General features: G+C 38.5%; 1 protein-coding gene across 4 annotated transcripts in view; it reads left to right on the top strand.

The window, feature by feature from the left end:
* Nucleotides 1-19,904, top strand: part of GPATCH2 (G-patch domain containing 2) — a 106,280-nt gene that overhangs the window by 72,510 nt on the left and 13,866 nt on the right. For all 4 annotated transcript variants that reach the window (XM_026695749.2, XM_026695748.2, XM_087933540.1 and 1 more), the window contains exon 9: nucleotides 18,102-18,184. In XM_026695749.2, coding sequence (XP_026551534.1) covers nucleotides 18,102-18,184 — 83 coding nt within the window. The remainder of the gene's footprint in view (nucleotides 1-18,101; nucleotides 18,185-19,904) is intronic.

The following is a 19,904-nucleotide window of genomic DNA, read 5'->3' as shown; positions in this document are numbered from 1 at the left end:
TGTTATTTTTTGTAAGTTTAAATTCCAGGGTACCTTGGTTGTTGCTTTTACAATTTAACCCGGTCAGCCAAAACTTTCACTTCTTATCTTCCTCCTGCACATTCTTTTCTGGCCGAGTTCTTCTTTGTGGTGGCCATTTCTGACCACCGCTGCAACCGCCTTCGGGAAAGGGAGTAATGGCCAGTTGAGGAGGAGAGATGCGGCTCTCCTCGACCCTGCTGGCGGTCTCCCCCCTCTTCACCACCTCTATGGGGTGGCTTAGCCCCGAAACCAGCCAGCTCGGGGTGCTCCAGCAGCGAGCCCAGACAGAAACCGAGCACGATCGCGGATTTCTGTCTGTCGCCGAAGCCCTTCAAACCAGAAGTCAACAACCACGTCTATTTTCAAGTGCATTTTTTTTTTATTAAGAGGCAAATTATTTTACAGGTTTTTTCTAGAGGATAGAAGGGGAAATCAAAACACAGAAATTTCTTGGTAATACCTTTGCAAATGTGTTACATATGTATCCCACAGTTCCTCTAAGTAAAGATTTTATCCTTACTGTACCCCTTGAGGATATAAAGGCTGAAATATTTGGCTGAAGGTTATGTTTTCTAATTCCTAGCAAGAACACATTTTACTTTTAAAGCTGTGTAGAAAGAAATTTTTAGGCTACTGAACTTTACTTCTTCTGTGTCTTAATATCTCTTTTGAAATATAGCAACAAACAATTTACAGTTTTTAATGAAGAACTCAACTATTACTTTCTCTGGTTTGCATCCTATATATTTAAAAGGAGAAAGAAAGAGAGAGAGACATCTATATCTGTCTGTCTGTCTATCTATCTATCATCTATCCATAAAAGCAGTTTGTAAGATAAACTCTTATAAATTAAAACCAATGATTTATGCAACTTTATGATTGAATAGGACTGTTTTATACTAAGGTATTTCTGCAGTGCTACTTTTTTTAAAAATGGAAGAAATGTCTCAGAATCTTTTTACAGTTTTGTTTCCATTTCTGATATAAAATTGAGTAATATGTTACATTCAAAATAACTATATTTCTGAGAAATAAAACTTTCTTAAAATATGTGTTTTAACAGGAAGTAATTGCTATTTGTATACTTCAGCATTTTACTCAGAGGTTACTAGAAGCCACTAATGGCATCTATAAAATCTGTAAAGTTAGTGTTCTATAAAATCTGTAAAGTTAAGGAAGAAATCTATGATATTTTGTATTAATTAGTCATGCCGTCTGAATAAGAAATTTCATTTTCTTTCGAGCTTCTACCTTCCTTGTGGTAGAAATTTTTGTACAATTTGCCAAGATAACACCTGTAAAAATAGCATCTCTGTTAGGCTAAAATTGTTAGACAGTAATGTATTTCATTTTGTTATGAACAATGCATGAGATATCAGTCAACTGATTTGACTGTGCAGTCAAAGAAGTAGGACATGTAATATCAACGTGGAGGTGGGAATAAATGGATATGTTTAAAAAAAATTAAAGGAATTGTCCCGATTTGTAAAAGTTCTCCATATTTATTAAATATATGACAAATCTCATAAAATTAAGAAACGAGCCCAAGTTTTATGCTTTTTAGGTGGCTCACAGAAAGAGGGCCTATCCTGAACAGTACAGTACAAGGTATTCTCGACCTTGCAATAACTAGGCAGTCAGCACGGGTTTGTTAAAAACAGATCATGCCAAACCAATCTTATTTCATTCTTCAACACAGTGACTAAATTAGTAGACCAGCAAAATCCTGCGAACATAATATAGTTAGATTTCAGCAAGTCATTTGACAAAGTAGACCACAACCTACTTCTTAGTAAGCTAGAAAAAAGTGGAATAAATAGCACCAGCACTAGATGGACTCGCAACTGGCTGGCAAACCATACTCAACGAGTAGTCCTTAATGGGTCTAAGTCTACATGGGGAAAGTAAGCAGTAGGGTGCCACAAGGTTCTGTCCTAGGCCCAGTACTCTTCAGTATCTTCATTAACGACTTAGATGAGGGAATAGAAGGGGAACTTACCAAATTTGCAGATGATACTAAGCTGGCAGGAATAACTAACACCCAAGAAGATAGGCTCAAGATCTGGATGGATGGATCTTGACAGACTAGAATACTGGGCCATATCTAACAAAGTGAAATTCAGTGTAGAGAAAAGTAAAGTCCTACACCTAGGCAAGAAAAACCAAAAGTACACATAGACTGGGTGAAACCAGGCTCAATAGCAGTAACTATGAGAGGGATCTTGGAGTCTTAGCAGACAACCAGCTAAATATGAGCCATCAGTGTGCAGCAGCAGCCAAAAAAGCTAATGCAATCCTAAGTTGTATTAACGGAGGGATACAATCAAGATCAAGGGAAGTACTAATACCACTCTATAAAGCCTTAGTAAGACCACATCTAGAGTACTGCATCCAGTTTTGTTCACCACATTATAAAAAAGATGGTGAGACTCTAGAAAAAGTACAGAGAAGAGCAACCAGGATGATTAGGGGACTGGAGGCTAAAACATACAACGAACGGTTGCAGGAACTGGGCTTGGCTAGTCTAGTAAAGAGAAGGACCAGGGGAGACATGATAGCAGTCTTCCAATATTTGAGGGGCTATTTTCTGAAGCGCTTGTAGGCCAGACAAGGAATAATGGATGGAAACTGAACAAGGAGAGATTTAACCTGAAAATAAGGAGAAACTTTCTGAGAGTGAGAACCATCAACCAATGGAACAGCTTGCCCTTGGAAATTGTGGGAGCGCCATCACTTGAGACTTTCAAGAAGAGATTGGACTGCCATTTGTCAGAAATGGTGTCAGAAACACTTGGGCGGGGGGGTTGGACTAGATGACCTACAAGGTCCCTTCCAATTCTGATCATCTGTTAAATCTGACTTATGGCCACAATTGAATTCAAAATTTCAGTTGCTAAACAAGGCAGTGGTTACATGAGTTTTGACTATTTTAGAACCTTTCTTGCCACAATTGTTGAGTGAATCACTGCAGTTGTTAAGTTAGTAACATGATTATTAAGTGAACCTGGCTTTACATTGACTTTTCTGTCAGAAAGTCGCAAAGGTAAATTATCACACACACACCGGACACTGCAACTATCATAAATAACGTGCTTGGCAATTTATTTTGATCATGTGGCCACACGGATGCTGCAACTGTCATGTCAAAAAGTTACTTTTTTCAGTACGATTATATCATCACTACATGAATGGTTGTAAGTTGAGGACTATCTGTATTCATTCCAGACAGATATTTTTCTTCATAATATAACTTGCCCTGTCTTGCACCAGCATTCAACTCTATAGGTTGCAACATGTTACAAACAAAAAGGGAGAGATGCTTGATGAAAGCTGCCAAGAAATCATTCAACAGAGAAGTTTGATCCTTAAAACAGAGTGATTAGATATTTCCAGATTCTTATTTCAAGCTCTTCAAATTCTGAGTGGATGCTTGAAATACAGGCATACTGATTTACATTGCTGAAGAACAACTTACATAAGAAAGCCATGGGTGTTATTGAAAATGATCATTGTGAGAGTCAGAGGATTCCCAGGGAAAATTTCCTTGGAATTTATGGGCTTAACTGCAATTCCTATAGCAACTTTCCACATTCTAACAGCTTCTAAGTGGAATGCAGAAAGCCACATTTTAGTTGTAACCTTCAAATTGTGTATTTTCTACCTTTTATTTAAATTGCGGTTTTGGTGAACAGAACTGTGAACAAAAATCCATTATGTGAATGGCAGTAGAAGGGCACAGTATATCATCGTATGGACTGCACACATATAACATGTGGAAGACAATCTATTTTTGCATCAGTAATTTTAAAATTATAGGATAATATACCTAGACAATGTTGCATTTCAAGGAATGTCTTCTCTATCAACTGTCTCTTTCTAACTGTTGTAGTTTTGCTTTTTCAACCTGCAAATAACAATGCTTTGTCATTTTCATAATGGTAATTTGATTTTTCTTTCTCTTTCCTTTTTCACATTGTTCTTGATTCAGGTAGCTTAAAAAGGTGAAACTATCGTGTGGGGAAAGGGCAAATAAATACCTTGTGATCTATTACCTTTTGTTCTTTTCAAGATAGTAGTTGACTTTTAAATTGCACTTTAAAACCTAGTATGAATGTTCTAAACCACAATACATTTTGTGGAATCTGTATTGAAGAGGATGACATTCAATTTTGCAGGATTGGTGATTTTTAAGTATCAATAAACGTAATACATTTTAAAATCCAACTTAGAAGTTGGAAACCCAGAATACAATGTACAATGTAGAAACAATGATCCACATTGCTTAGCATTAATGTACATGTGACGCATTGGGAATTGAACTTACACATTCTCCTCTTCCGTATCACTTTATGGTAAGATGCATGAAAGTGCCCAAAAGCTTTTCTCCACAAAGAGGAGAGAAGAAAGAGGACAAGTTCAAACCCTTATCTGTTGTTTTTCTAACTCTGATTACATGGTAGGCTGTGTACCCAGTTGTTTCCACAATTATCATAGCCTCAGCAGAAAAGAAGAGATGGGACAAAGAGACATGCAGAGCTATAGAGTAGGCAGCTCTGAGGGACCAAAGCACCAGAAAGCAAGACAAGAAACAATGGAAACTAATTGAGAGAAGCAACCTGGAATTGAGGAAAAACTTCCTAACAGTGAGAACAATCAACCAATGGAACAGCTTGCCTTCAGAAGTTGTGGGTGATTCATCACTGGAGGTTTTTAAGAAGAGACTGGACAGCCATTTGTGTGAAATGGTATAGGGCAGTGATGGTTAACCTTTTCGTCATTGCGTGCCGAAAGTGTGCATGCGTGCACATGTGCCTGCACCTATAATGCACCGCATGCATGAACCCCCCCGCCCCGTGTGCCTGCACGTGTGACCCCCCCCAAGCACACCATGCGCTTTTGCACATGTGTGCACAACCTCTCCCATGTGCACCCCACCCCCTGTGCATGCACGTGCATCTCCAGCATGCACCCCACCCCCTGTGCATGCACGTGCATCTCCAGCATGCACGTCTCCCCCAGTGCATGCACGGCAGATTAACTGATTATCTGCCATGCATGCACAGTGGATAAGTTCTGGGCGACGGCTTGCAAATTCACTGGGAAAAATATATGGCTTCTCCACAGCTACCTACTGCAGGCAGCTGCCCTTTATGAGCTGGGACACGAGTGGTATTATCCTCATTACTAGCTTGTGAAAATTGAGGGCTCTCTGCAGCTCTAAGGGCCATCCTTTTTGTAACCAAGGTCACATTTATGCCCAGAAATTATCTATCTGTATTGATGGTATTGATGGGGACATGGTGGCTCAGTGGCTAAGGCTCTGAGCTTGTCAATCAGAAAGGTCGGCAGTTCGGCAGTTTGAATCCCTAGCACCGCGTAATGAAGTGAGCTCCTGTTACTTGTCCCAGCTTCTGCCTACCTAGCAGTTTGAAAGCATGTAAAAATGCAAGTAGAAAAATAGGGACCTCTTTGGTGGGAAGGTAACAGTGTTTCGTGTGCCTTCGCCATTTAGTCATGCCGGCCACATGACCACGGAGACATCTTTGGACAGTGCTGGCTCTTTGGCTTTGTGATAGAAATGAGCACTGCCCCCTAGAGCCAGAAATGACTAGCACGTATGTGCGAGCGGAACCATTACCTTTACCTTTATTGATGGTAAATTTTTTGTGCTTAGCCTTGTCATTCCTGGAATTCATTTGATTTATTTAAAGAATCTATCAATCTTCAAGCAATCCATTTGGATACTTCTTTTTAAAATAAAACATCTTCTTCTAGCCAACTGTAGGTAGTCCTCGCCTTATAACCATTCATTTAGTGACTGTTCAAATTTACAAAGGCACTGAAAAATGACTGATCCTCACGCTTACAACTGTAGCAATATCCCCATGGTCGTGTGATCAAAATTTGGGCACCTGGACCTAGCATGTGTTTACTATGGTTGCAATATTCCAGGATCACGTGACTGTCATTTGCGACTTCCATGTTGGCTTCTGAAAAGCATAGTCAATGGAGTAAACTGGATTCACTTAACAACAATGTTATTTACTTAACTGTAGTGATTTACTTAATAACCATGGCAAAAAGGATTGTAAAATTGAGCACGACTCACTCAACAACCAACTTGCTTCGCAACAGAAATTCTGGTCATAAATGAAGAACTACCTGTAGAGCATTCCTCGGTCTTTTTCATCTTCACATTCACAATTAATAAAAACCTAGGTTTGAGCAGAAAAGAATTCCTAAGGAGTTGTGCTTAAGAACAAATCACATTTGCTCTGGGTAGAAGTGTTTGCCATGCATACTTTGTCGTAGTACTTGTTAGACTGTTAAAGAGACCATTTATGTCAGAATTGAACAGCCCTCTCTCCACAGAGAGGGAGGGATATGACATCATCTATCTCCAATCTACAACACAGTCCTTTCAACAGTTCTAAGAAGGCTTCACACCCATTTGCACCACTCAGGTAACCCTGATGACACAGACAAACCTCCAGGTTTGCTTAACAACCTGATAAAAGAATATAAAGGACTAGCTGTCTTCAAGGAATATAAATCCTTCCATTTCCCACTATCCAGTCAGAGCTGAAGAAGCTTCTTGGATGAGAAGTGAAACGTCTTCAAAGAAAAACCAGAAAGTCCAGTTGCCTCTTGAAAAACCACCTTTGGGACTACCTATTAGACTATTCTTTAGCAATTCTATTCCTCTTCAGAACATGATCGTGGAAAAGTACTATTATTCCATCATTTTGTGGATGGCCCTTTGCTGTAGCCTTTTTAAATTAGTTTACTTTATTGTCATTGCACCTCGTACAATGAAATTAAATGCCATCTTTAGTGTACATTGTAACTATAAAAATAAAACACAAAAACACATCCTTCACATTCCATACAATTGAATTGAAAACCCCTGATATTGCATTATTATTGCACTATATAGTAGAATTAACTATAGTTACTATTCTGGGATAGAAGCTGTTTTTCAGCCTATTTGTTTTTATTATCCTATACCATCTGCCAGATGGTAATAGTTTTTTAAAAGGGTGCCCAGGATGAGATGAATCTTTAAGAATGTTTTGAACTTTCTTAAGGCAACAGGAGCTATAAAGCTCTTCCAAAGAGGGGAGAGGGCAACCAATGATCCTCTGGGCAATGATGTTAACCCTCTGGAGTGCTGTCCTATCTGCCACTGTGCAGTTGGCAAATCATACACAGGTGCAGTATGCTAAAATACTCTAGCAGCAAAATTATTTTTTACAGCTTTGTTTATCACCTGCAAGAAATATCAGCCAGAGATTTGAGCTAAAGTATCTTCAGTATGCAGATAGCAAACAATTTTATATCTCATTTCTATTACATAATCTAAAATAATAATTCAAGTCAATGTTATTTAAGAATTCTGTTTCTCCAAGGAAGGTTTTTACCAATTTTTCTTATTAAGAGTTACATTCTGCCAGAGAAAGATATGCAGCTTGTGGTTTTCCTGTATCCAGTGATTTCCCTTTGCCAGGTTGTCAGCTTTGTCAAAATTCTGTTGCATACAGAATTCTTCATGGACGATAGAATTGTCATGAGAAAGGAAACTTGATATCCAATCACAGCAGATAAAAGCACTCTTTTCCATGAGCCAAGCAAATGTGAGTTGATATATTTTCTTTTTGCTATATTCAACTTCGTTTGACAGTTTCATGAAATAAAAATATGATCAATATTATGAGAAAACTAAAGTGCTCACTTTTTAAACTTTTTTAACCAAACTGAGGATCCTGCGAAAGAATACTAACTCAATGAAGATTTAGTTGCCTTAGTTCTCACTAAGTACTGGGCCCCTGTTTTAGGTAGAAGCAAGTGGAGTTGAGAAGAACTGGTTAGAATACAGAAGACACACTGATTGAAACTCACCCAACATACATACATACATACATACATACATACATACATACATACATGCAAATATTAGCAATAATATGTCTTATTGATCTTTTGTTTTATGAACACCTAAGAATTTTGCATTAATAAACTGCATTAGTATTCTTCTTAATATAAGCTGCAATTTATACAGATATTTATCTCAGAAACACATGTATTTTTAAAGTTTGATATAATACTTAAGACATTAAACTATTTGTTAAATGCATTAAATTTAAATTTCAGAATAATATGCCATCTTTGGTTATGATGCTATCCATTCAGTCTTACCCAATTCATGGCAACTCCACATTTTCTGATCTTAGATAGTTTCTTTCAGTTGTTTTATGCACTGTCTGATATCAGGTTTGATGGTGTCTAGATGTCATGCTTTTTGGTAGCCTCATTCCCTTTTACTGCTGGTCATTCTGAGTATAACTGCCTTTTTCAGTGAGGTTGACTACATGATGTGGCCAAAATAAGGCGAAATTTTGTGATTTTGCCTTTCAGCCATATACCTGGTTTTATATGTTCCAGTACTTGTTTGTTTGCCACTTTTGTGCCCAAGGAATGGACAGAAATCTTTTCCAACACCATAGTGTGAACAAGTCAATTTCCATCCTGTTTGGTTTTTGATGGTTCAACTTTTGCAACTGTAATAGCTTTGGGAAACACAATAGTGCACACTAATCACCATTTAATCTGATGTCCTTGTTTTTCCATATTCGATTTATGCTTATCGTTCCTGTGTGGCCCAATACAATTTGAAGCTTTATTTTTGGACTCTATTTATTGCTTTGATCAATCTGCGATCTTTGGAAAGTGAATTCGATCGCAACCTCTTCAATGTCAATTGTTATTTTGACATTTCCACCACTTGCAATGGTCATGAACGTTGTTATTTTGATATTCAGGAAGAGGCCAAATCACTTTTTAAAAAATTCCTTTTGATCAGAAGTTTCTGGCCTGATGGCCGGGCCATCATGGAAAGGAAGATGGTATAATAGAGTACAATGAAGTAGCAGTTTCCCAAGATGGAGGGAGTCCATTCCAAGGGATGGGCAAAACAGCAATAAAGCTCAGAGTTGGATAGGAGCCAAAGCAAGACAATTAGGATAGACACTCCCTAGAATCTCTGTGGGTATATTAATTGAGGTGACAATATATAGGTTTAGTCTGGCAAGACTCTGTCTACTGGTGTGAGCAAATTGTAGAGCTGGACCTCCCCAGAGTTCATTGTCCACCAATCAATTGTATTTATTTTGTTATGGGAACATTCTGAGCAATTCAGAGTTTTCCAGTGTTTGGTCTTGAGTGGTTGGGACTGTCTCAGGCAGTATTAGCTCACTTGAATTCCTCAATTCCCTCCAAAGTTTCCTTTGCACCTTCCCTCCCCGCTCCCTGTTTCTATTGTCTAGTCGCAAGCTGGGGTGTGTGGCGAATCAGCCATGGCATGAACTTTGGCTGGATTGTTCTATATTGTTCTTGGGCTGAATCTAACCTCTTCTTTGGATTCTGGGGTGGAGAGTTGTGTCATCAGGGATTATTCATGTTCCTTCTTCCAATATGTACTCCAATTTTTGATCCTTCAAGTTTCAGTTTCCTCGTGATCACTTAAGCATACAGAGTGAATAAAAAAGGTGAAAAATGCAACTTTTCTACACTCCTTTCTCTATTTTGGACCAATCAGTCTCTCCACATTATGTTTGCACAGTGACTTTCTGATGTGAGTACAGTGACTATACCAATTTGACAGATGTATTGGCACCCGCAAGTTTCTAAGGCTTTTCTTCAAGCTTCTCATGATCTACACAATTGAAGGCTTTCTTATAATCAGTAAAGCATTTTTGGATGTTCTTTTGATATTCTTGAGCTTTCATCATCCAGTGTAGATTTGCAATATGGTCCCTGATGCCATGACTCCTCCTGTACCAGCTTGAACATCTGGTAATTCTCTTTCAGTGGTCAGTATCAGATGTTGTATGATCTTAAGGAGAATCTTGCTAGCATGAAGGATGAGGGCATATTGGAGCAATCCTTGGAGTCACCCTTTTTTGAAAACGATATAAACATGGATCATTTCCAATCCTGTGTATTAGTTTCACAAATTTTCTGGCAAAAGGTTGTGATTGTGAGTGGTACAGGCTTATGCAATTCTGCAGGGATGTATCAGCACGTAGTTGGCTCATTGTCCACACAACTTCCTGAACGATGACTGGTTCTATTTCTGTTTACTTTTCCCCACATCAGTCTTGTTGTTGGCACGCAGCTCTTATACATGCCATCTTTATCCCCCCTTAAATCAAGATTAAGTATTAATCATGCACTCATACAGATTGGCTTGTTTCTTTAATGTTTGATATCTCTTGCCTGTTAGATATCTAAAACAGTCAAGAAAATTATTTAGTATACATTTTCCATGTATATGTCCTTTAGGTGGACAATTGTAGGGAACACAATGGAGGATGCCTGAACATTTAATCTATTTCCAATGTAGTCCTACAAAAAACTATCTAGAATTAAACTTAATTAAGGCTTCAGCTTTACCTCTTGGTGTAAATGAAAATACATGAAGATATCATTTCTATTTTTTAAAAAAATAAATCATTTTGGGGGTGAATAAAATTTAGCACTTTATCTTTTACTATTATCAAGACTGTTTATCCAATAGCAGAGAAAAGGAAGAAAAAAACCAAAAGGTTCTAGAGCCATCTGCAGGAAGTCATTGATAGTGTGCCAAGGTCTTGTTCCTATTTTCAGAGACTGTTATGATTTTGGTTAGGTGAGATTCTAGGTAATAAGGTAAGAACAAGTATGGAGTTTGCTTCTTGAAAAAATATACAAGGTAAATAAATTAATATGCAACTCATTGCAATGCAGTCCTTTTTAAATCAGTTGTTCAGCAATGCTGTTGATACAGTTTTTGTGTGTGAATAAGATAAACACTATTTTCATGTTTTCTTCAGTGTTCTCTGTCCTGAATTTCACATTCCGGTAAAGTCCAGATGTCATATGATAAAAAAAACCTTGTGCTTTTTTTAAAAATTAGGAACCATATGATAACTGTAATTTTGCCTTTTTTCTAATTAAATGTGGAAAAACCTAGAATATTAGGTATGATTATATAGAATAATAGTATAATCCCCAACACTTTTAAGGAAAGAAATCATTAGTTTTGATGGAATGTTCCTACAAAGGAACATTTAAACTTGTTCCTTGTTATAAGGAAAGTAGTCTTGTTTATTGAAGCAATTTCTACATTTTTAACTTTAAAATCTTAATTTTATATATTCATATCAAGTACCAGAAGATGTGTTGCCATTAGTATTTGTACTAATATATTTCTTATTTATTAAAATCATGTGGTTGTGGTCTCCTAGTCCCATTCTCTGTGCAAGACAGAATTCTGAGACTATCCAGACAAATTAGTGATCAGTCTTTATTTGTAAACCTACAGGAGAACAAAAGCTATAATATTTTGTCTCTAAGATTATTGCATAATCATTATAAGGTAGAAGAGTATTGCTGACTGGGGAATTCTGGAAGATAAAGTCCATACATCTCAAAGTTGACAAATTTAAAAAAATGCTGAGTTTTTATTGGTGTCCATTATCCTGTTGTGTTACAGTAAGAAAACCTACTAATAAAATTATATCAAAGTTGGGAGATAGGAAAGAACCGGTTAGGGATAGATTATTGTGGACAAATCTATCTGTGTGGTCGCAAAGGGTTGAAAACAACTTGATGGCACATAATCATCAATGAGGGGCTTTACAGGCTACTTTCTGAGGTTTGTAAGAATTTAGCATATGGTGGTTTTCCCATATGCTAAAGTCATAAATAACTTCTAAAGTTTTCATTTTAAATAAAACTCATTACTTCAAAAGTGCTTTTTAATTGGCATATCTTCTAATAATACAACTTCAGAACCACAGCATCCTAGGGAAGCAACGTGGAATGGGTCAAAGTGACCTGTTTGTAATAGATTCAGTCCACATTGATCAATTATAATAGTGTTCATAGTTATTAAAAGATATAGGGTTAGTAACATTTCAAGGTCATGTATAGGTTAGGAGATTATAAAAATTAAAATAGTAACCATATTCTGTCTTTTAATTTGAGTACAGTGTCTGGTAAGAATTATTTGGGAAAGTTACAAGATATATTTGCTGTGCAACAAAATAAAGTATGAAATTAAATTATAAAGGAAATAGGTATATAAAAGGGAAGAAAGCAGTATATAATAGGTATATAAAAATAGATAAATAACTGGGAGGAAAGCAGTTGTGTTAGTATCAGATAGCATATACATAGATAAACCATCTTTTTTAAAAATAGCTGCTAATACATTTTCAGTCTCATAATTTTTTTCCTCGTGACTCAGAATTCCATCCTTTATTACATCTACTCTTGTAATTTGTTACTTAGGAGGGCAAACGTTTTATATATATTTAATATAAATAATTACAAGTTTGAATATGAATATTTGTCCTCAATCTTCTGCTGTTTTGCTTAATGTCAGAAGATATGAGAATAAGCAGTACATGATTGGTCTGCTCATGTAAATTCACATTAGTCTGGCTTTTCCAGCCAGTTTTTCCCCTTTGCCACAATTCTGTTGCCACTGTGATACTTGCAGGCCTGCTTCACAGTTGTACAGCTGATGCCCTGTCGAGGCTTATATCCTTCTTAGTGACAATGAATGTTCTTGCCAAATGCCAGGGACCATAGTCACATCTGTTTGTCTTCTGAGCTTGTCTGAGGCTGTTCGGAACACTCTTTATCCAGGGGGCAGCTTTAACTAGGCTTAATACTCTGGAAAGCCCTGTTTGTAAATATGTACAAAGAGGCGACAAGTTTCTGTTGTCTTTCCTGTAGAATTATTCCCTTTGACACAACTTGCTCGAGTCCCTGTCATCAGCATGTCAACAGCCAGGTTTTCAGGCAAGGTGGTCTTAACAAGTTCTCTAGCCCTGCCATCTAGTATCCTGAGCTCCCTGCCAGAATACTGTTTATAAATGATAGCTTGCAGCTATCTATGGATAAATAGAGAGGAATCAAGGGAATTAGCTCTTTTTAATCTTCAAGGCTACAGTTTCGTGCTAAGAAACATATAGGCAAGGTTGTTGAGTGACATTTTGTTTTCCCAAGTCCCATTGAAGGCATTTAAAATGTATAATTAGGCAAGACATTAATTTTTTTGGTAAATACTCATTTTGTTTTGTCACAGGCATTTTTATCTTTTGCTTTTGCTTTTTTTTTTTTTCCAAAAAATAAATGTATGCCAAGAAGGCTTAGAGAAGTTTATAGTAAGATAACTAGAAAAAGTAACATCATTAAAACAATATAAATCTATTTAAAGAAGTTGCTGTTATGATTACAGCTTCGGCTCCTACCCAGTGTCCTGCTCACAGGCATTTGTTTCTCTTCAATAGGAAGTGCTGTTTGTTTTCAATGATAATTATAATATCTAATCTCTATTAAAAGTTTGATACTTCGGATAGCATTCATAGTATTTCTTTAAAAATACCATAAAACATCTTAAAGACAACTTCAGAAGCATCGTTTACATTGAAAACTAGATGGGCAAGTAGATTCACTCATTCTGCTTTTGTAAGATGGAACTTCCCAGGTGTTATTCACAGAGTTCTTCATAGAAATGGATTTATTTATTTATTTGATTTATATTGCCGCCTAATCGCCCATGGCAACTCAAGGCAGCTTACACAATGTAAAATCATATTTAAAACAAAAAATAAAAATAAAAACAATTAGAACTAACAAAAAGAATCAAATAAATTAGTAAAGTACAATAGAACAAAATTTGGGAAAACAAAAAAACAGAACAAAAACAAAAACCAACTCCCACCCCACCCCCCCACCCCGACGACAGCGGGTCACACTAGCCATCTGATAGGTTCCATCCCTCTCTGGGTTCCTCAGGCCCATTGGCAAAACCAGGTCTTCAGTGCCTTTCAGAATAGTATTAATGAGGGGGCGTTCTAATCTCTGGGGGAATGATGTTCCAGAGAGATGGAGCCACCACAGAGAAGGTCCTTCTTCTTGGTCCCACCAGGTGTATCTCCCTCGGGGTGGGACCCACAGCATTCCCTGTCTCCTCACTCTAATGGGTTGGGTAGATGTTACTGGCAAGAGATGTTTCCTCAGATAACCCGGACCCAAGCCATGAAAGGCTTTAAAGATGACAATTAGCACCTTGAATTGCACCCAGAAGCAAATTGGCAGCCAATGCAGCTCATGTAGGACAGGTGATACATGTGCACACCAGGGTCTGCATATAACCATGCGGGCCGCTGCATTTTGCACGGATGCTTTTCAAGGGCAACCCCATGTAGAGCGTGTTGCAATAATCAAGATGGGAAGTGACCAGGGCATGAGTGACTGTGAGTAGGGACCACTGATCCAGGAAAGGGCGTAACTGGTACACAATTCACAGTTGCGCAAAGGCCCTCCTGGCCATGACCGCCACCTGCTCTTCGAACAAGAGTCATGAGTCCAGGAGAACCCCTAGATTACACACATGGTCTGCTTGGGGTAGTGCCACCCCATCCAAGACTAAAGGTAGTAATTCTCCCTGAATCAATGAACCCCAGACCTAAAGCCAGTTGGTCTTGCATGGGTTTAGTTTCAACCCGTTGCTCCCCATCCGGCCCCTAACAGCCTCTAGGCATTGCGAGAGGGAGGACACAGCAACACTTAACTCACCACGGCTGAGATATACAGCTGAGTATCATCAGCATATTGGTGATACCTGTCCATTGGTGATGGATGATCTCACCCAGCAGTTTCATATAAATGTTGAACAGGAGTGGAGAGAGTACCTAGCCCTGCGGAACCCCATAAAGCAGTGGGCGAGGGTTGGATCTCTCACCTCCTATCAACACTGACTAAAGTGGCCGCAGAGGAAGGAAGTGAACCAAGACAGCACAAGGCCTCCCACTCCCATCCCCTGAAGCCATCCCAGGGGAATCCCATGGTCAATGGTATCAAAAGCCGCCGAGAGGTCAAGTAGAGCAACCCCCATCCCGCTCCTGCCAGAGATCATCCAAAAGTGCAACCAATGCTGTTTCTGTCCCAAATCCAGGCCTGAATCCTGATTGGTAGGGGTTGAGATAATCCGTTTCATCCAGAAACCCCTGGAGCTGTTGCGCAACCACCTTCTCAGCAACCTTCCCCAAAAAGGGAAGATTGGAGACAGGTCGTAAATTATCCAACCGGGTGGAGTCCAGCAATGGCTTCTTAAGAAAATGGCAGATCACAGCCTCCTTAAAGTGCTGGGGCAGCGTCCCTTCCTGTAGAAAAGCATTACTCACTGCCAGAGTCCATCTGCCTGTCACCTCCTGGGAAGTTTTCACAAGCCAGGAGGGACATGGATCTAAAATACAGGTGCTCACGTGCATACCCCCTAGGATCCTGTCCACTTCCTCAGGAGCAACAGGGTCAAACCGTTCCCAGATAACAGGGCAAGAACCTGCCACAGTAGCTTCCACTGGATCAGCAACCACGCCGGCATCTAACTGGGAATGAAGTCGAGTGATTTTGTCTTCCAGAAAATCCACAAATTCCTCAGCACACCCCTTCAGGTGGACCTCTATCTCCTCCTTCCCTAAGAGGAGATGGCTCACTTTAAAGAGGGTTGCTGGGTGATTATCTGCAGACGCAATTAGTGTGGAGAAGTATTTACACTTCATCTCACGAATTGCCACAAGGTAGGCCTTAGTAGCAGCTCTTACCCGTGTTCAGTCAAGTTCATCTCCTTTTATTATTATTATTTTAATATTACTATTACTATTATTCTAATAGATTTGATTACTATTATTATGATAGATTTGACTTGAGAAAAACATTGTGTGTACAATAATCACCTCCTTCAAATTGCTTTTTAGATTCACTTTTCACCATGACATAGTATATCAACATGCAGAATAGCTGTTAACTTTTGTGTTTGATTGGAGAAGGCAGGGGATATTTTAGTAATAATTATTCTATTTTCCATTGTTTATCATTGTGTTTAATTGTTTTCAGCCTGCTGGAAATGCTTTTTCCTCAATACAGTAGCAAATTAAAAAAAGAAAAAGAAACACACTATCAATATTCGTACCTTGGTTAGTTATCAACTTGCTATGCTTTGCAGAGACAAGTGATTCATTTATGCTGAAGAAACAGAGCTGCCTTTCACACATCCATGGATTTTAAATTAAAAAGCAACTGTGATGTTTGCAGAAAGAGTGATAACTATAACAGTAGTCCTTACTTAATATTGTTTGGTGCAACTTCATTGTATTTGCCAAGCGAGAAACAGGGAGGAGGATCTAAATTCCATAATCTAACCGATCAATAATCTAGATATCTCAATGCAGTGTAACAGATAATCAATATGAGCAGAATTACTTAAGCAGAGCTAGCTATTATTCCTGCTACTAAGGTCTTCAGGTTCAATTGGCTGACTTTATTAATTTTTATCTTTCATCCTATTTGAATTCAGGCTTCCCTCTTTCTCATGCCTTTCCATACTCTTCATTATAGCCCTAGCCTGAGCTGTATTTAGAAGTCTACTGCTTTTGATGCTAAATAATTTTAGGAACTTGTTTCAGCAAAGAAGAAAGGCTTACATTATGTGAAATTCACATAATTTTCAGTTATATATCTGTTTGTAAAATTCCCATTATTTTAAGACATTTAACATTCTATGAAATCTAATTGGTTAGAACATTTACATCCTTTAAAACTGAAGACTAATTGGTGCAACTAATATTGTATGGTACAGTGGACAAATTGTACATTTCCTGAGAGAACACACCCAATTAAGTCAGTCTGTTGTTACTCCAAGTCTGTATGATGTTTTTGAACCAAAAGATATTCATAGTCCCTCTTTTACAGAAGCTTTCAATTTCTTACATCAGATATTACCCCCAAACAATGCGAAAGCTCATTGTTTAGACACAATGTCAATAGCTGACATGGAAGCTTTCACTCAGGCATGAATTCTATATATAATACAGGATATTGAATTATTTGTTTTTGGTTTGATGTGTTTCATTTTTGTTTTTATTAAACACATTCAATTAAGTCTATTGGTTACATTACTCTGTCGTTTCTCATGATCTCATGAATATCTTTACTAGATTATTAAACTTTTAAAGACTTATGTATTAACTTTAGAAGCAAACAGAGTTGAAGCAACTAGTTTTCATGTTTAATCAGAATCCTCACTACTCAGTAGTCTAATGTGTCAGGATTATCTTTTTATAATGAATATTTGTCTAGCATAGGTGTATCACTGAGAATAATGGAATCCAAGTAAGGGATGTGAGTCATAGGTAAAGCATTTAACACTTAACCTAAAGCAGTGAATACTATGAAGGCAAGATTCTGAAACATTTTTTCACATAAGCAGACGTGTACACACATTATATAAAAAGGCTGGCACACTAAGGAAAAACTGTACAGAAACTATCCTTAAAGACCCCCCAATGCATAATTAATATAAAAGTGGTGGGGGGGTTTTAAGGATCTGATAAGTTATAACTAGTTTAGTTAGTTTTAACCATTCAGTTGTTTCTGACTCTTTCCAATTTTATAGTCAAGTGCTCTCCATGCTACCCTATCAAGCACAGCTTCTTTCAGGTGTTGGATGTTCATCTTTGTATCAGCTTTGATGGTAAAGCCACCAAGTTCTTTGCTTGTCCCTTCTTGATCCACTAAACATTCCTAGCATTATTGACTTCTCCAATATATTGTATTTTTACTCAAGACAGGGCCAAAGTAAATCAGATGTAGTCTTGTAATTTTAGCTTTACGTGAAGTTTCTGGTTTTATACGATTCAGCACCACAGTTCAAAGGCATTTATTTTTTTTCATTCAGCCATTATCAGTGTCAAACTTTCACACCCATACATGATTACCTGAATGCAGGACAAGAAGCAGTGGATGGAAACTAATCAATGAGAGAAGCAGCATAGAACTAAGGAGAAATTTCCTGACATTTAGAACAATTAATCAGTGAAACAACTTGCCTCCAGAAGTTGTGGATGATCCAAGACTAGAAGTTTTAAAGAAGAAATTGGATACTATATCATGAATTTTATTATATTAATTTCCCCGTGTAACTATTTGCTTACCATTTTGCCTACATATCTCTGATTTCATTGCAGACAGACAAGCGTCCATTTAGGATCCTTATGTATGGGTGATATCAAACGAAGAAGAAAAGCAGCACCATTGCCAGGACCTACTGGTAAGCAGATTCAGCATAATTAAATACATTATTCTGAGAGAGAGAAAGAGAAAGACAGAGAGAGGGAGAGGGAGAGAGTTTCTTTAAGTCCTAGAGGGAATTAGTAATTACTAGGAAATTAATTCCATTGGCCTTAGTGGGGTTTGGTTCTGAGTAATGTGCATGTGATTGCAGATTAAGTATTAAAAAAAGATCTAAAACAACTTTTTGGGGAAAACAGTATAAGTTATTGACCCTGATCTATTCTTTTCAATGATTTCTTCATGTAGAATATGTGTTCCTCATTGGAGGTGCTAATTCTGATTAGGACCATGGAAATAAGGGGAGATTAAACTTTCTCCTGTTTCCATCACAACTCTATGCTAGCTACTCTCCTTATAACTAATGTTAACTAAATACATAGTAGCTGTTGTCATTCGCCGGCAGCCGGTGCAGTCGGCAGAAATATCGGACAATGAGGATGAACAGTCAGGGAGTCTGAAGAGGACTTGAATGAGGGCCCTGCAGGACAAGGGCCCTGCATCTGATGCAGGGATGGGGCCTTTGGAGCCTTCAGAGTCTGGCAGCAGCAAAGCAGAGGAGGTGACTCGGGAGTAAGGCTGGGCCCCTCCCATAAGGGATAAAAGTCAGACCTCAATGATGAAAGCTTTACAGGAAGCAAAGCAGTTCAATATATTTTGAGTCCTTCTTGAAGCTCTGTACTCTGGATGGTTTTTTCTGGTACTTTGGGTGGGTTCTGTTACAATTGCTTTAGAGACTTCTGTTTTTGGCAGCATTCCACAGCACTGACAAGCGTGGGCTTATCTTGGGAAACTGTATAATTAGTTCTGGCTGGAAAATGAAAGTAATTCCCAGTGTTGCATTAAAATAGGTTTTGCTTTTCAAACAAGCTTGTGTTTCAGTACATCTGACAAAGCCTGGGTCAGAACAGTAGCAAATAAAATTAAGGACAGCCTATTTTCTCTTGCCTGTATTTAGAATTAGAGATCTTCGGTGGCTAGCTAAGAGGACAAAACTAAAGGGCTCCATTGCCTGTCCAGGCAAAAAAATTTTAAGTATGCTTTATTCTGGGTTCATCTATCCAGAATGGAATGAAAAGATTACCAAGATTCACCAAACTCACTAAACTATCCTTCCTTGCTTATCTGCTAGAAGAAGACAAATACTTCAGAATATGACAAGGAGTAATAGAACCAGGGGTGGGCTACTACCAGTTTGCCCCAGTTCGCACGAACCAGTTCTTAATTTTATGGTCGGTTCAGTGAACCCACAAATCCCACCCCTGGCTGGTACCACGCATCGCGCCCCACCCAGGAGTCCCCACGTGGCCCATTTTGTATCCCAGGTAAGTGCAGGGTCTGTGTGGAGGCTTGGGAAGGGTGAAAAACGGGCCTCCCAGAGGCTCCAGAAGGGTGGAAATGGGCCCATTTGCGGCTTCCAGAGGGCCTCTGGAGCCCTGGGAGGCAGTTTTCACCCTCCCAGAGGCTCAAGGAAAGCCTCCGGAGCCTGGAGAGGGCAAAAACGCCCCCCACCACCATGGCCCATTTCCGCTTCCAGGCCAGGGTGATGCAGAAGGCCGACTAGGCCACACCTACCATGGCCACGCCCACCCAGCAACCGGGCAGAGAACCGGTTGCTTAATTTTTTGAAGCCCACCCTGAATAGAACCCTAAGAACGTGCTGGTCAACAAGATTGATTGGTGATTGATTAAATTAATAG

This window comes from Pseudonaja textilis, chromosome 1 (genome assembly GCF_049901715.1).
Source record: "Pseudonaja textilis isolate UNSWEBS1 chromosome 1, rPseTex1.2, whole genome shotgun sequence".
NCBI classification, from domain to species: Eukaryota; Metazoa; Chordata; class Lepidosauria; order Squamata; family Elapidae; genus Pseudonaja; species Pseudonaja textilis.
Note: the sequence above shows the minus strand (reverse complement) of the source record. Positions and strands in the feature narration are given on the sequence as shown.